At 37.5% G+C, this 17543-nt stretch overlaps 1 protein-coding gene across 4 annotated transcripts in view; it reads right to left on the reverse strand.

Annotated features, from left to right (window-relative positions):
• The window catches only part of JAKMIP1 (janus kinase and microtubule interacting protein 1), a 441501-nt gene that overhangs the window by 233532 nt on the left and 190426 nt on the right, over positions 1 to 17543 (reverse strand). For all 4 annotated transcript variants that reach the window (XM_053704153.1, XM_053704152.1, XM_053704150.1 and 1 more), the window contains exons 6-9: positions 10015 to 10134; positions 6205 to 6351; positions 4482 to 4619; positions 1801 to 1860 (exon numbers count right to left, since the gene is read on the reverse strand). In XM_053704153.1, coding sequence (XP_053560128.1) covers positions 1801 to 1860; positions 4482 to 4619; positions 6205 to 6351; positions 10015 to 10134 — 465 coding nt within the window. The remainder of the gene's footprint in view (positions 1 to 1800; positions 1861 to 4481; positions 4620 to 6204; positions 6352 to 10014; positions 10135 to 17543) is intronic.

The following is a 17543-nucleotide window of genomic DNA, read 5'->3' on the forward strand; positions in this document are numbered from 1 at the left end:
TAAAGTATCACTTTTTTTGTTCAGTTTCTTAAGATGAAACCAGAAATTGTTAGGCATTTGATACCTAGCGTTTTGGATGCCATCACATACTGTTTATAACTGAATATTCTGAACAGTTTCAGGAAATTTGTGATACAATCAGAAAACATTATCCAATTTTAAGAGCAGATGATGGATTAGCAAATATATCTACTAAGGATTGTAAGTTTGCTTACAAAAAAAGCAGAACAATTGGTAATTGTGTTGCACCCACTAAGTTGCCCACGTTAGTGCAGCGCAATTCCTCCTGGCTGTCTAGTGTGGGGGATGTATAAATGCCACAATGTTTCCTGTGTGGCATGTGAAAGATCTTCAACCACAGGTCAGATATTTCAGAGACGTTCATGTCTCAATTGTCGATCCACTTTTGTTGTGTATGTGATCAATTGCATTATTTGTGACAGGCAGTACGTGGGTCTCACAACACGTGAAGTGAGATCCAGAATAAGAGAGCATCTCTCTAGTATTAAATATGGTACTGCCAGCACTCCGCTGGTTCAGCACTTTGCTCAGGTACACGACAAAAGTGCTAATTCTTTCAGATGGTCTTGTATAGAAAAGATATCACCTCCAAAAAGAGGTGGTGACAGAGAGGTACTGCTAGGAAAGAGGGAAGTCTTCTGGATTTTTAAACTGAAAACCAGATTTCCAGAAGGATTTCATTCGGATTATGATTTAATCAATTTTTGGCAGTAAAATCCCATTATGCACTGTTGCTCTAATACTATTTTAATTTTGGCATCCATTGTATTAAATTGTCAACTATCTAAATATCCTGTCCCATCATATCTAACATTACTTACATAACATACAAGGGGACTAGATACGTTTCATCCCTATATGGGATGTTGATTTAGCATATCTTTTCGCTAATGTTATTAACGTTTTTTGCTATTGCTACTAACGTGATTGGTTTAGTTTGCTATTGCTACTAACGTGATTGGTTTAGTTAAAGTTGTATTGAATTCAAACAAATTTAGTTTTGTATTTCCCCAGGCTGAAATATTGCATAGTTAATGATTAATATTTCTGTAAATGAAATTCAATGTTTCACTGATGTCATTCAATTGGGTCTATTATAACAACTATGTTTTATTGTGTGAAATGGTCATGTACGCACTTATTATGTATGCAGTTACCATTCAAACATATTCATTATGGTGTTTAACTAATTACATATGCTAATTTTTTGTCAACCAATAGGAGGCGGCTTAGGGTGTTTTAAGGTGTTCTTACAACATGGTGAGTCAGCTTAGACTACGGCACAATGCCGAAACGCGTCAGCTGTCTATTTTGCTGACCTCCTTGTTCTTTCATGGACTGAGTATTCTATTTTTAACTTTGTACTAATAAAGATTGGTTTTATCCTATAACCCGACTGGTGCTCCCAATTTCTATGCTCTATTTGATACCTAGCACCTTCTAACCACTGTATGTATTGTGTTATAAGGCCAGTATAATTCAAACAGAATGGTAAGAGACCTTAATACCAGATAAGGGGTGCCATCAAACGTTCCTTTTTTCTTTTAAACATAAGCAAAAATATTTCACACATATTCCTAACAGCATCTAAAATGCCCTGCTATGTGTTTCAAGCATCACTTTTATGTCCTTCTAAGAAACTGTAGAGTCAACCTCACAACAACAGACACAGTGGCTTCATAAATTCAGGGTCATGTAGCCCTTTTTACAATTAAAGTTGCCCATCAGGGTTATCTATCATGAATAGTAAGTGAGTGAATGGACTAAAAAACAATTTACCTTTGGATGCTTCAAACTTCTCCTCTTTGATTTTCTGCAGCGCACTATTCTCTCTTTCTCCTTTAAACAGAAGCAATACGTTAAAAAGATTATTCTGCTCCATGTAATGATTTTGTTCCATTGTGCAATAATGTGACACAGCTATAGCGCTATTATCTACTACAAGATTACATTAAATGAGTATACTCTTTAAAACATTTCTAAAAAAAAAAACAGGTCTTATAATTGTACTCACAGGGATAGTAAATCCAATTTTTTTCTTTCATGATTCAGATAGAGCATGCAATTTTAAGCTATTTTCTAATTTACTCCTATTATCAATTTGTATTTGTTCTCTTGGTATCCTTATTTGAAACAAGTAGGCATGTAAGCTAGGGAGATGGCCCATTTTTGGGTCAGCACCATGGCTAGTGCTTGTTCATTGGTGGCTACATTAAGCCACCAATAAGCAAGTGCAACCCAGGTTCTGAACCAAAATTGGGCCGGCTCTTAAGCATACACTCGTGTTTTTCAAATAAAGATACCAAGAGAAGAAATACAAATTGATAATAGGAGTAAATTAGAAAGGTGCTTACAATTGCATGCTCTATCTGAATCATGAAAGTAGACATTTATTGCATTATGAATTCATCTAAATAATAATCAACCTGTCACAAGATCACATTTTGTGAGGCTATAGCATGGGTCAGAAATCACTCATATAGGAAGATCTGACATTAAAGGGACAGTAAACACCTTGAGATTTTAATAATTAGTTATCTGTAGTGAAACAACTTTGCAACAACTCTGCAGAGTTCTCAATGCTAACCCTGTTACACATATTTCCCTAATTGCAATTAATGAAACCAAAAAATTTTCTTTCATGATTCAGATAGAGAATACAATTTTAAACAACTTTCTAATTTACTTCTATTATCTAATCTGTTTCATTCTCTTGTTATCATTTGTTGAAGGAGCAACAATGCACTAATGGTTTCTAACTGAACTCATGGGTGAGCCAATCACAATCGATATATATATATATATGCAGCCACCAATCAACAGCTAGAACCTAGATTCTCTGCTGCTCCAGAGCTTGCTTAGATAAACCTTTCAGCAATGAATAACAAGATAAGGAAGCAAATTAAATAATAGAAGTAAATTCAAAAGTTGTTTAAAATTGTATTCTCTATCTGAATCATGAAAGAAAATTTTTGGGTTTCATGTCAATTTAAGAAAGCAAAATGATGCAATAAATATTAGCACAATGACTAGTCTTGCCAACTGCAGACTCAAGTTGTTAAATAAGCTACCATCAGTATTGATTGTTAATATATACTGCCTCTGTATACCCCTAACTTGATTTCAATACTCGAACGCTTGTAACAGACAACCATATGTTCTTCGTACTGGCTATACTGTTTTCTATTGTGAAGTCAGAATGTTTTTGTTTGACGCCTACGCAGTAGCTGGCATGGCCAATGAGAAGCCGTGCAGCACAGCTTTTTAGAAATAACAGGACATGATACTGGGCCACAAGGAAAGACTGCCTTTGAGTTCCTGCACATGCTTGGAATACGCATAATATATCATGTGGGTGGTACCACTCTATATGTCACTGCATTACAGAAACAAGTGAAAAAGGGGGTGCAGGAAGCATATATGTAATCAAATATTTTCAAAACTATAATGTTTTAAAGGACCATTAAATACAGCAGAACTGTATAATCAAGTGCATAATAAAAAGATAATGCAATTGCAATTAGTCTGATTTTTTTGTGACTAATTTCAAAATTTACTTCAATTTGCCTACCCCCTTGTATCATGTGACAGCTATCAGCCAATCATATACGTATACACTAAACTCTTGCACATGCTCAGTAGGAGCTGGTGCCACAGAAGGTGTGCATATAAAAAGAGAGCACAATTTGATAACGGAAGTAATCTGGAAAGTCTCTTAAAGCTGAATGCTCGATCTGACTCATAAAGGTTAATGTTGACTTTAGTGTCCCTTTAAACATAAAAAAAATTAAAGTGTTTTGTTTTGAACAGAATTTCTAAACTAATTATTCATTATCACATTAATAATTCTGCTATACCATTTTTCAATCACAACTTCTTATACCAAATTGAGGGCTAGATGTGGTTCATGAGTACTAGACTACTGAACAGCCTGTTACATTTGCTTTTAAAGGGAATGTGGAAAAAAATCTAAAACTAATCTAAAATAAATATAACTAAGTAAAGAGGAAAATTTTCTAACACACGTTTACAATTAAAGGGACAGTAACACCTAGAGACTTTTATATGTTCAGTTATGGGAACAAAAAATATACGTTTATTATTTTGCCTCATTTTCATGTAATTTAACTCTGAAAATTGGGGATTTTTTTAATTCTCAATACTGGAAATGCACTCTGGTGACTTTTTATAGCAAACCCTGCTACATATATTTTTGAAATTGACTTCAGCAAATAAAAATTGCAAATGCCCGGACCTGCTCCTCCAAATAAGGAAAGCTGTGGTTGAATATGGATATTGAAAACAATTGCAGCAAACACTTTTAAATGGTTTTAAAATGTTTAGACATGGTTGATATGCTGTTCTATAGAAAAATTACAAATGCCTTTTAATTACAAGGTATTTAGTGTTTATCACCTATTACACCTGACATACTGATCACAAGTAGTATTTTATATTACCACAGTAATATCATCAATGATTTGCTGCTGCTCCATGACTTGCAGTCTCAGGAACTCTATTTCTTGTTCTTGTGCAGTGCTGAGATCATTCAGAGACGCATGATGCTTCAAAGAATTCTGATTGGACCCTTTTTCTTTCTATGGGGAAAAACACAAACCAAAATTGGTATGGTTATATTCTGTAATTTAACTTTTTTTTTTTAAATTGCTAGAACAATCAAACAAAAAACTCAGTAAATTAGGAGGACATACATTACCTTTCATGATTTCCTGTCATTTTAAACAACTTTACAATTTACTTTTATTACCAATTTTGCTGTGTTCTCTTGGTATTCTTAGTTGAAAGCTAAACCTAGGGACCCCTGGAGTTAGCACTGATTGGCTAAAATGCAAGTCTGTCAAAAGAACTGAGATAAGGGGGCAGTTTGCAGAAGCTTAGAAACAAGGTAATCACAGAAGTAAAAAGTGTATTTCTATAACAGTGTTGGTTATGCTAAACTGGGGAATGGGTAATAAAGGGATTATCTGTCTTTTTAAACAACAAAAAATCTGGTGTTGGCTGTCCCTTTAATAATACAGCCATAACATGCTATTTTAACAACATTTCTATTATATGTGCAAAGTGGTGTACGGTTATTTTTGGCGCTGCTTTTATTTGTGTAATAGTGTAACACAGAAAGATCTAGAATTGCACAGATGTGTGTAATGCACAATTACATGAATAAACCTAGAGTTGAAAATCGCCAAATGCTGCTATCTGCAGCCATATCCCACGTTTGTTTAGAAAACAAGTCCAAAATATGAACATTTGTACGTTTAATTTCTAATGCATAATTTAAAAAAAAATCCTTTAGTATACGACCAGAAGATGTCATGGTCCATAAAGCAGACCTTAGTCTTATAGATGCAATAAGGTATTTCAGAACACAGTACTGTATACATTAATACATTCCCAATGCGTATGTACTAACTGTATGCAAAAAAATAAAAACACTTGTAACTGTACTACAGGGGTATATTTAATAAGCAAAAAATCCCCATTTAAACCATTTTTTTTTCTTAAAAATAACAGAATTAAGAAAACTTTGGAGATCAAGTACCTACTGTTGCCTATCCAGTGATTTAGATAATCAAATAGACAAGAGACTACAGTCATTGATTAGTTAATAAATGTGACCAGCACCTTTCTAATGGTTGCATGTTTTAAGCAATGCAGAAGGGATAAATAAGAATGCAGCTTACATTATAGTAAAGATAACGTAAAAAGATGTATGAGTGACAAGTCATAATCCTACCAAGAGGTTGTAGATGACACCACCATAAATCCATACTGTGTTATTACTTAAACAGTGATGGCTGATTTCCTAACACATAGTGGCCATAGATCAACATTTTTAAGTGTTTAGGGCAGCATGTGCATTTTATGGCTATCAAACACAATAGTATATTTCCTAAAAATGCCCAGCGGTACAAAGACGGATTTTAGTAAGAATGCACAGTACACTCTATCTGCCCCTCTAGAGCAGAGGGTACCAGAACTGGCAAATATTTAAAATTATATGGGCATGAGATAAGTGTTATCCAAATTTTTTATTTGGCTAACAAGAATATATAGAACTGTTTTGTAACTAATCCAGCAATCTCCATTATCTCTAATTCTTTAAAGTCTATACTAGCCTAAGACAAAATTGATCAAAAACAGATGTATGATATTGGTTCTCACCATTTCAGCACTCTCCCTTGAAAGTGTTTTTATTTTTTCTTCCATCCTCTGTATGGTTTGCAGCGTATCCTCATTCTTTTTGGATAACCTATTATTCTTCTCGACTAGGGGTTTAAGCTGGCTTTCAGTTTCTCGAACACGTTTTAACTGGGTGACAAAAACAAACAGTAATAGGCTGCAGTTAGTGTTAAAGGGACATTAATGCCTTAACGGACGGGAATTTAAGAGAAAAACCTGCCCAAAGTAGAGATTTTTTTGCATTTTTGCAATCACACTATTTACACAGAAATAGTTTTTTTTTTCGTTTTTTTTTATTACATTTTCCCATAAACACTATATATTTTTTTAGTATACAAACCAAGGAATAATCTAGGCTATTTTTTTGTATATTTAATGCCACTGTTTCAGTGCCAAACATGATCATATATAAAAAAAAAACTTTGAGGTTCTCACTGAAATTATTTACACACACAACTACTGCAGTCATAAAAACAAATGGTTGTAAAAGCTTCTCTGGGATCTCCTTTGTTTAGAAATAGCAGACATGCATGACTATGTCATTGTTTTGGCAATAAGAAGGCAGCTAACTTTAGCTGAGCACCACACCTCTGAAATCCCCCCCCCCACCAAAAAAAGAGCTATCTAACCCTCCCTCTCTTTCTAGGTGCTGTCATCTTAGAAACTGGCATAGTAACCAGTTTGTAGTGTGTTTTTGAATGGTTTATTTTTTTTAGTATTTATTAAAAAAAATTCTGTAGTGTAGCACTCACCTTCACCCCCCAACTGATTGCACAGAGGACCCCCCTCCCTCACCCTTTTCCATAGTGTCGGGAACCCATTTCTCCCCCTCTATCACTAAACCTTTATTTTTCCATAGGTAGGGGATTCACCCCTTCCTCCCCTCCCCCTCCTGCAATGCTCCACCCGCTCACCTCTCTCCTTCCCTCCCAAAACACCCACACATCACTGCAAACCGATCTACTTTCATATGGTAAAGGGAGCATGATAAGCAATCCCTTACCATATGAAGGCAGATGCCTTATATGCCTCTGGCTGCTGTTAAAGCTGACAGCCCAGGACCATAGCATGGGGCAGAAGGTTGGAATTAAGTACTACGACAACGGGGCATGCTAGGCAAATTACGATGTGACATTGTACCATGTACAATACGCAGAAGGGGGTTAAACACAAATAATAGGGTGCATGATAATGTACCTTCAAATGAGAAGAATTTTGTAATTAATAATGCAACTGTATTTTGTCAAATGAGCATATTGGGTTTTTTTTCATTTCACTAATTTCCCTGTCCCCCAGAACAAAAGAACCCTTGCTAACCAATCAATAACCAATACTCAGATATAGCATGAACTCTGCTTACACATGTGCAGTTAAAGAACAAAACCTGTGGTAGCCTGCCCTCTTCACTTAAAGTGGTTTAGGACTGATTAATCTATATTTAATAGGTAGTTGAGCAAACAGACATACATTTGGTTGTTTTCTGTCCCTTTAAAGTGATGGTAAATCCAAGCGTATAACAAACACTAGGATTTACCATCACTAAAAATAAACATTAGCTTTAGTGATCTTTTCGTAAATAAACAATGTTAAACTCACCCTATCTGTAAGGAAAGTAGATCGCTAACTCCGCGCCTCCCGTCGCCCAACGCTTTCTTCAATGAGGTGACGTTTGCACCTCTAAACCAATAGATGTGTGTGCGTGTCAAATGAAATCCTAGCACGGCTATTAGTCTAGAGGTGGAAATATCACCTTATTGGAGGAAGTGCTGTACCGTGGGCGGCCGCAGAGTTAGCGATCTACTTTCATTACAGATAGTGTGAGTTAAACATTGTTATTCTTTGCTGAAGGAACAGCATTGCATTACTGGCAGCTAGCTGAACACATCTAGTTAGCCAATCACAAGAGACAAATGTTTGCAGGCACCAATCAGCAACTAGCTTCCACTAGTGTAGGATATGTGTGTATTCTTTTTCAACAAGGGTTACCAAAAGAACGAAGCACATTTGAAAATGGAAATGAATTTATCTATCTGAATCATGTAAAATTTAATTTCGACTTTCCTATCCCTTTAATGGTCCATTAACCTCATTATTTTAGGCTGCTTCAGAAGGCGGTGAAGTATATAAAAACATAATTTATGCTTACCTGATAAATTTATTTCTCTTGTGGTGTATCCAGTCCACGGATCATCCATTACTTGTGGGATATTCTCATTCCCAACAGGAAGTTGCAAGAGGACACCCACAGCAGAGCGCTCCTATATAGCTCCTCCCCTAACTGCCATATCCAGTCATTCGACCGAAAATAAGCAGAGAAAGGAGAAACCATAGGGTTCCTTGGTGACTGTAGTTTAAAGTTAAAAAATACCTGCCTTAAAATGACAGGGCGGGCCGTGGACTGGATACACCACAAGAGAAATACATTTATCAGGTAAGCATAAATTATGTTTTCTCTTGTAAGGTGTATCCAGTCCACGGATCATCCATTACTTGTGGGATACCAATACCAAAGCTAAAGTACACGGATGAAGGGAGGGACAAGGCAGGTACCACTGCCTGTAAAACCTTTCTCCCAAAAATAGCCTCCGAAGAAGCAAAAGTATCAAATTTGTAGAATTTTGAAAAAGTATGAAGCGAAGACCAAGTCGCCGCCTTGCAAATCTGTTCAACAGAAGCCTCATTTTTAAAGGCCCATGTGGAAGCCACAGCTCTAGTAGAATGAGCTGTAATCCTTTCTGGAGGCTGCTGGCCAGCAGTCTCATAGGCTAAGCGGATTATGCTTCTTAGCCAAAAAGAAAGAGAGGTTGCCGAAGCCTTTTGACCTCTCCTCTGTCCAGAGTAGATAACAAACAAAGCAGATGTTTGACGAAAATCTTTAGTAGCTTGTAAGTAAAACTTTAATGCACGAACCACGTCCAGATTGTGTAAGAGACGTTCCTTCTTTGAAGAAGGATTAGCACACAAAGATGGAACAACAATCTCTTGATTGATATTCTTATTAGATACCACCTTAGGTAAAAACCCAGGTTTGGTACGCAGGACTACCTTATCCGCATGGAAGATCAGATAAGGAGAATCACATTGTAAAGCAGATAACTCGGAGACTCTACGAGCCGAGGAAATAGCTACCAAAAACAGAACTTTCCAAGATAAAAGTTTGATATCTATGGAGTGAAGAGGTTCAAACGGAACTCCTTGAAGAACCTTAAGAACCAGATTTAAGCTCCATGGCGGAGCAACAGGTTTAAACACAGGCTTGATTCTAACTAAAGCCTGACAAAATGCCTGAACGTCTGGAACATCTGCCAGACGCTTGTGCAAAAGAATAGACAGGGCAGAAATCTGTCCCTTTAAGGAACTAGCTGACAATCCTTTTTCCAAACCTTCTTGGAAAAATGATAATATCCTGGGAATCCTGACCTTACTCCATGAGTAACCCTTGGATTCACACCAATAAAGATATTTACCACTTTTCTCTTACTACCTGCATGCTTGTTGAGAGTTGCAAGAGAATGACTGGATATGGCAGTTAGGGGAGGAGCTATATAGACAGCTCTGCTGTGGGTGTCCTCTTGCAACTTCCTGTTGGGAATGAGAATATCCCACAAGTAATAGATGATCCGTGGACTGGATACACCTTACAAGAGAAATTATGTTTTCTATACAGATTAATAATTATAATTTGCCCAAACTCTAATCAGATCGAAAAGTGTAGTTTCATTCAATCACCAGAAATGTCATATGTATTCTTGAATCCTATTTACTCTAAAACTTTTTGATTTGTCTGATTACCAGTTCATTCCTTTCATCAGACAACAGTGTATTCCTGTCTTCCAACTTCCTTATCACTGCATTAAGTTCAGCAATTTTTAGTTGAAATCTTCTCTGATCTCGCTCTTCCACATGTTGTTCCTTATAGAGTTAAAAAAAAAAAAAAACGACAACAAAAAACAGAATGAGTGGTAGTAAATTACATACATTTGGTAAACTAACTGTACATGTTATTTTATGTGAAATATAATATTTATAATATTATACAAACATAATTTCAAGTATTGTGACTTAAAAACTATTTTTTACCCAGTTTGGATGTGAACATTACTATTAGAGGGACACAAAACCTTTTAAAATACATACGGCGAGATTACGAGTCTTGCGTTAGCCTTAAAAAGCAGCGTTGAGAGGTCCCAACGCTGCTTTTTATCTAACGCTGGTATTACGAGTCTGGCAGGTACAGGTGTACCGATCACTTTTCTTCTGCAACTCGAGCTTACCGCAAATCCCCTTACGTCAATTGCGTATCCTATCTTTTCCGTGGGATTTGTCTAACGCTGGTATTACGAGTCTTGGAAGAAGTGAGCGGTAGACCCTCTCCTGTCAAGACTCCTACCCCATTTAAAAGTCAGCAGTTAGGAGATTTATGGGCTAACACCGTAACATAAAACTCTTAACTAAAGTGATAAAAAGTACACTAACACCCATAAACTACCTATTAAACCCTAAACCGAGCCCCCCCCCCATCGGAAACACTAAAATAAATACATTTACCCCTAATCTGCCGACCGGACATCGCCGCCACTTTAATAAATATATTAACCCCTAAACCGCCGCACTCCCACCTCGCAAACACTAGTTACATTTTATTAACCCCTAATCTGCCGTCCCTAACATCCCCGACACCTACCTATATTTATTAACCCCTAATCTGCCACCCCCAATGTCGCCGCTACTATATTAAAGGTATTAACCCCTAAACCTAAGTCTAAACCTAACCCTAACCCCCCCTAACTTAAATATAATTTAAAATAATCTAAATAAAATTACTACAATTAAATAAATTAATCCTATTTAAAACTAAATACTTACCTATAAAATAAACCCTAAGCTAGGTACAATATAACTAATAGTTACATTGTAGCTAGCTTAGGGTTTATTTTTATTTTACAGACAAGTTTGTATTTATTTTAACTAGGTACAATAGTTATTAAATAGTTATTAACTATTTAATAACTACCTAGCTAAAATAAGTACAAATATACCTATAAAATAAAACCTAACCTAAGTTACAATTACACCTAACACTACACTATCATTAAATAAATTACCTAAACTAACTACAATTAATTACAATTAAATTCAATAAACTAATTACGAAAAAAACAACACTAAATTACAGAATAAAAAAGAATTACAAGAATTTTAAACTAATTACACCTAATCTAATCCCCCTAATAAAATAAAAAATCCCCCCAAAATAATAAAATTCCCTACCCTACACTAAATTACAAATAGCCCTTAAAAGGGTCTTTTGCGGGGCATTGCCCCAAAGTAATCAGCTCTTTCACCTGTAAAAAAATACAATACACCCCCCCCCAACATTAAAACCCACCACCCACACACCCAACCATACTCTAAAACCCACCCAATCCCCCCTTATAAAACCTAACACTACCCCCTGAAGATCTCCCTACCATGAGCCGTCTTCACCCAGCCGGGCACAAGTGGACCTCCAGAGAGCCAGAAGTCTTCATCCGATCTGGGCAGAAGAGGTCCTCCAAGCAGCAGAAGTCTTCATTCAGGCGGCATCTTCTATCTTCTTCCATCTTGAAGACATCTGACGTGGAGCATCCTCTTCCTTCTTGATCCGATGACTGAATGAAGGTTCCATTAAGTGACTTCATCCAAGATGGCGTCCCTTCAATTCCGATTGGCTGATAGAATCCTATCAGCCAATTGGAATTAAGGTAGGAAAAATCCTATTCGCTGATACAATCATCCAATAGGATTGAGTTTGCATTCTATTGGCTGTTCCAATCAGCCAATAGAATGCGATCTCAATCCTATTGGCTGATTGTATCAGCCAATAGGATTGAACTTCAATACTATTGGCTGATTGTATCAGCCAATAGGATTTTTCCTACCAGCTGACGCGGAGCCATCCTCTTCAAACGACGTCCTAACACTGAATGAAGGTTCCTTTAAATGACGTCATCCAAGATGGTGTCCCTTGAATTCCGATTGGCTGATTGGATCAGCCAATAGGATATTTCCTACCTTAATTCCAATTGGCTGATAGAATCCTATCAGCCAATAGGATTAAGCTTGCATTCTATTGGCTGATTGGAACAGCCAACAGAATGCAAGCTCAATCCTATTGGCTGATTGGATCAGACAATAGGATTGAACTTCAATCCTATTGGCTGATTGGATCAGCCAATAGTATTTTTCCTACCTTAATTCCGATTGGCTGATAGAATTCATTGGATCAGCCAATCGGAATTCAAGGGACGTCATTTAAAGGAACCTTCATTTAGTGTTAGGACGTCATTTGAAGAGGATGGCTCCGCGTCGGCTGGCTTGAAGATGGACCCGCTCCGGATGGATGAAGATAGAAGATGCCGCCTAGATGAAGACTTCTGCCGCTTGGAGGACCTCTTCTGCCCGGATCGGATGAAGACTTCTGCCCCTCTGGAGGTCCACTTGTGCCCGGCTGTGTGAAGACGGCTCAAGGTAGGGAGATCTTCAGGGGGGTAGTGTTAGGTTTTTTTAAGGGGGGATTGGGTGGGTTTTAGAGTAGGGTTGGGTGTGTGGGTGGTGGGTTTTAATGTTGGGGGGTATTGTATTTTTTTACAGGTGAAAGAGCTGATTACTTTGGGGCAATGCCCCGCAAAAGGCCCTTTTAAGGGCTATTTGTAATTTAGTGTAGGGTAGGGAATTTTATTATTTTGGGGGGATTTTTTATTTTATTAGGGGGATTAGATTAGGTGTAATTAGTTTAAAATTCTTGTAATTCTTTTTTTTCTTTCTGTAATTTAGTAGGATTTTTTTTCCGTAATTTAGTTTATTGAATTTAATTGTAATTAAATTGTAGTTAATTTAGGTAATTTATTTAATGATAGTGTAGTGTTAGGTGTAATTGTAACTTAGGTTAGGATTTATTTTACAGGTATATTTGTACTTATTTTAGCTAGGTAGTTATTAAATAGTTAATAACTATTTAATAACTATTGTACCTTGTTAAAATAAATACAAACTTGCCTGTAAAATAAAAATAAACCCTAAGATAGCTACAATGTAACTATTAGTTTATATTGTAGCTATCTTAGGGTTTATTTTATAGGTAAGTATTTTGTTTTAAATAGGAATAATTTAATTGTAGTAAATTTATTTAGATGTATTTAAATTATATTTAAGTTAGGGGGTGTTAGGGTTAGACTTAGGTTAAGGGGTTAATAAATGTATAACAGTGGTGGCGATGTTGGCGGCTGCAGATTAGGGGTTAATAAATATAATGTAGGTGTCGGCGATGTTGGGGGCAGTAGATTAGGGGTTCATAAGTATAATGTAGGTGGCGGCGGTGTCCGGAGCTGCAGATTAGGGGTTAATAATATAATGTAGGTTGCGGCGATGTCGGGGGCAGCAGATTAGTGGTTAATAAGTGTAATATTAGGGGTGTTTAGACTCGGGGTTCATGTTAGGGTGTTAGGTGTAGACATAAATGCATTTTCCCCATAGGAAACAATGTGGCTGCGTTAGGAGCTGAACGCTGCTTTTTTGCAGGTGTTAGTTTTTTTAAGCCAGCTCAGCCCCATTGTTTCCTATGGGGAAATCATGCACAAGCACGTTTAGCCAGCTCACCGCTGACTTAAGCAACGCTGGTATTGAGGTGAGATGTGGAGCTAAATTTTGCTCTCCACTCACCTTTTTGCGGCTAATGCCAGGTTTAAAAAAAACCTGTAATACCAGCGTTGTCTTAAGAGAGCGGTGGGGAAAAAAGGCTCGTTAGCACCGCACCCCTGTTACCGCAAAACTCGTAATCTAGGTAATAGTGTATTAAAACACAAATAGAACCATTTTTAATATGCATTTGGTAAAAAAAATCTATTTTTTTTAAAAATATCAAAACTCGTAATAATGCAACAATTATTCTGAATTTCAAATAAGCAGTATATTTTTTTCTAACAAATGTATTCTCTTATCCCCCATTTGCGGCACACATTCTACTAATACACTACACATACTACACACATTATACTAAAACACTACACACACTACACACATTCTACTAATACACTACACATACTACACACATTCTACTATTACACTACACATACTACACACATTCTACTATTACACTACACATACTACACACATTTTACTAATACACTACACATACTACACACATTCTACTAATACACTACACATACTACACACATTCTACTATTACACTACACATACTACACACATTCTAATACACTACACATACTACACACATTCTACTAATACACTACACACATTCTACTATTACACTACACATACTACAAACATTCTACTAATACACTACACATACTACACACATTCTACTAATACACTACACATACTACACACACTACGCACATTCTACTATTACACTACACATACTACGCACATTCTACTATTACACTACACTTACTACACACATTCTACTAATACACTACACATACTACACATATACTACTAAAACACTACACATACTACACACAACCACTATAAATATACTAAACACAACAAATCATGGTTTAAGGAGTTGTAATGAATGTTTGTTCATCAGGAAATAAAAATGTACTTAAAAAATCTTTCCAAAATATGTTGCTTCTCTAAAGGTTCCATAGAATGTTTAAAAAGGATAAATGAATTATAAATAAATAGTCTTACCAAATATAAAATCTAGTGTATGTGTGTATATGAGAGTCATGTATTATAGAACAATACATACTATTACTACACTATACAACACAGTCAATAAAAACATAATTTATGCTTACCTGATAAATTCCTTTCTTCTGTAGTGTGATCAGTCCACGGGTCATCATTACTTGTGGGATATTAACTGCTCCCCTACAGGAAGTGCAAGAGGATTCACCCAGCAGAGTTGCTATATAGCTCCTCCCCTCTACGTCACCTCCAGTCATTCGACCAAGGACCAACGAGAAAGGAGAAGCCAAGGGTGTAGTGGTGACTGGAGTATAATTTAAAAAATATTTACCTGCCTTAAAAAACAGGGCGGGCCGTGGACTGATCACACTACAGAAGAAAGGAATTTATCAGGTAAGCATAAATTATGTTTTCTTCTGTTAAGTGTGATCAGTCCACGGGTCATCATTACTTGTGGGATACCAATACCAAAGCAAAAGTACACGGATGACGGGAGGGATAGGCAGGCTCTTTATACAGAAGGAACCACTGCCTGAAGAACCTTTCTCCCAAAAATAGCCTCCGAGGAAGCAAAAGTGTCAAATTTGTAAAATTTGGAAAAAGTATGAAGCGAAGACCAAGTTGCAGCCTTGCAAATCTGTTCAACAGAGGCCTCATTCTTAAAGGCCCAAGTGGAAGCCACAGCTCTAGTGGAATGAGCTGTAATTCTTTCAGGAGGCTGCTGTCCAGCAGTCTCATAAGCTAAACGAATTATGCTACGAAGCCAAAAAGAGAGAGAGGTAGCAGAAGCTTTTTGACCTCTCCTCTGACCAGAGTAAACGACAAACAGGGAAGACGTTTGTCGAAAATCTTTAGTTGCCTGTAAATAAAATTTAAGGGCACGAACTACATCCAGATTGTGCAAAAGACGTTCCTTCCTCGAAGAAGGATTTGGGCACAAGGATGGAACAACAATCTCCTGATTGATATTCCTGTTAGTGACTACCTTAGGTAAGAACCCAGGCTTAGTACGCAGAACTACCTTATCCGAGTGAAAAATCAAATAAGGAGAATCACAATGTAAGGCTGATAACTCAGAGACTCTTCGAGCCGAGGAAATAGCCATTAAAAATAGAACTTTCCAAGAGAACAACTTTATATCAATGGAATGAAGGGGTTCAAACGGAACACCCTGTAAAACGTTAAGAACAAGGTTTAAACTCCATGGTGGAGCCACAGCTTTAAACACAGGTTTAATCCTGGCCAAAGCCTGACAAAAAGCCTGAACGTCTGGAACTTCTGACAGACGCTTGTGTAACAGAATGGACAGAGCTGAGATCTGTCCCTTTAAGGAACTAGCGGATAACCCCTTTTCTAAACCTTCTTGTAGAAAAGACAATATCCTAGGAATCCTAACCTTACTCCAAGAGTAACCTTTGGATTCGCACCAATATAGGTATTTACGCCATATTTTATGGTAAATCTTTCTGGTGACAGGCTTCCTAGCCTGTATTAAGGTATCAATAACTGACTCAGAAAAACCACGCTTTGATAAGATCAAGCGTTCAATTTCCAAGCAGTCAGCTTCAGAGAAGTTAGATTTTGATGTTTGAAAGGACCCTGAATCAGAAGGTCCTGTTTCAGAGGTAACGACCAAGGTGGACAGAATGACATGTCCACCAGATCTGTATACCAAGTCCTGCGTGGCCATGCAGGCGCTATTAGAATCACTGATGCTTTCTCCTGTTTGATTCTGGCAATCAATCGAGGAAGCATCGGGAAAGGTGGAAACACATAAGCCATCCTGAAGGTCCATGGTGCTGTCAAGGCATCTATCAGGACCGCTCCCGGATCCCTGGATCTGGACCCGTAGCGCGGAAGCTTGGCGTTCTGTCGAGACGCCATGAGATCTATCTCTGGTTTGCCCCAACGTGGAAGTATTTGGGAAAAGACCTCTGGATGAAGTTCCCACTCCCCCGGATGAAAAGTCTGACGACTTAAGAAATCCGCCTCCCAGTTCTCCACTCCCGGGATGTGGATTGCAGACAGGTGGCAAGAGTGAGACTCTGCCCAGCGAATTATCTTCGATACTTCCATCATTGCTAGGGAGCTTCTTGTCCCTCCCTGATGGTTGATATAAGCTACAGTCGTGATGTTGTCCGACTGGAACCTGATGAACCCCCGAGTTGCTAACTGGGGCCAAGCCAGAAGAGCATTGAGGACTGCTCTCAATTCCAGAATGTTTATTGGAAGAAGACTCTCCTCCTGATTCCATAGTCCCTGAGCCTTCAGAGAATTCCAGACAGCGCCCCAACCTAGTAGGCTGGCGTCTGTTGTTACAATTGACCAGTCTGGCCTGCTGAATGGCATTCCCCTGGACAGATGTGGCCGATAAAGCCACCATAGAAGAGAATTTCTGGTCTCTTGAATGGAATGAAGGACACGGCATGCATTTTGAAGTTTTGTTAACCTGTCCTCTGTCAGGTAAATCTTCATTTCTACAGAATCTATCAGAGTCCCCAGGAAGGGAACTCTTGTGAGTGGAAAGAGAGAACTTTTCTCTTCGTTCACTTTCCATCCATGCGACCTTAGAAATGCCAGTACTATCTCTGTATGAGATTTGGCAGTTTGAAAGCTTGAAGCTTGTA

This window comes from Bombina bombina, chromosome 2 (genome assembly GCF_027579735.1).
Source record: "Bombina bombina isolate aBomBom1 chromosome 2, aBomBom1.pri, whole genome shotgun sequence".
Lineage (NCBI taxonomy): Eukaryota > Metazoa > Chordata > Amphibia > Anura > Bombinatoridae > Bombina > Bombina bombina.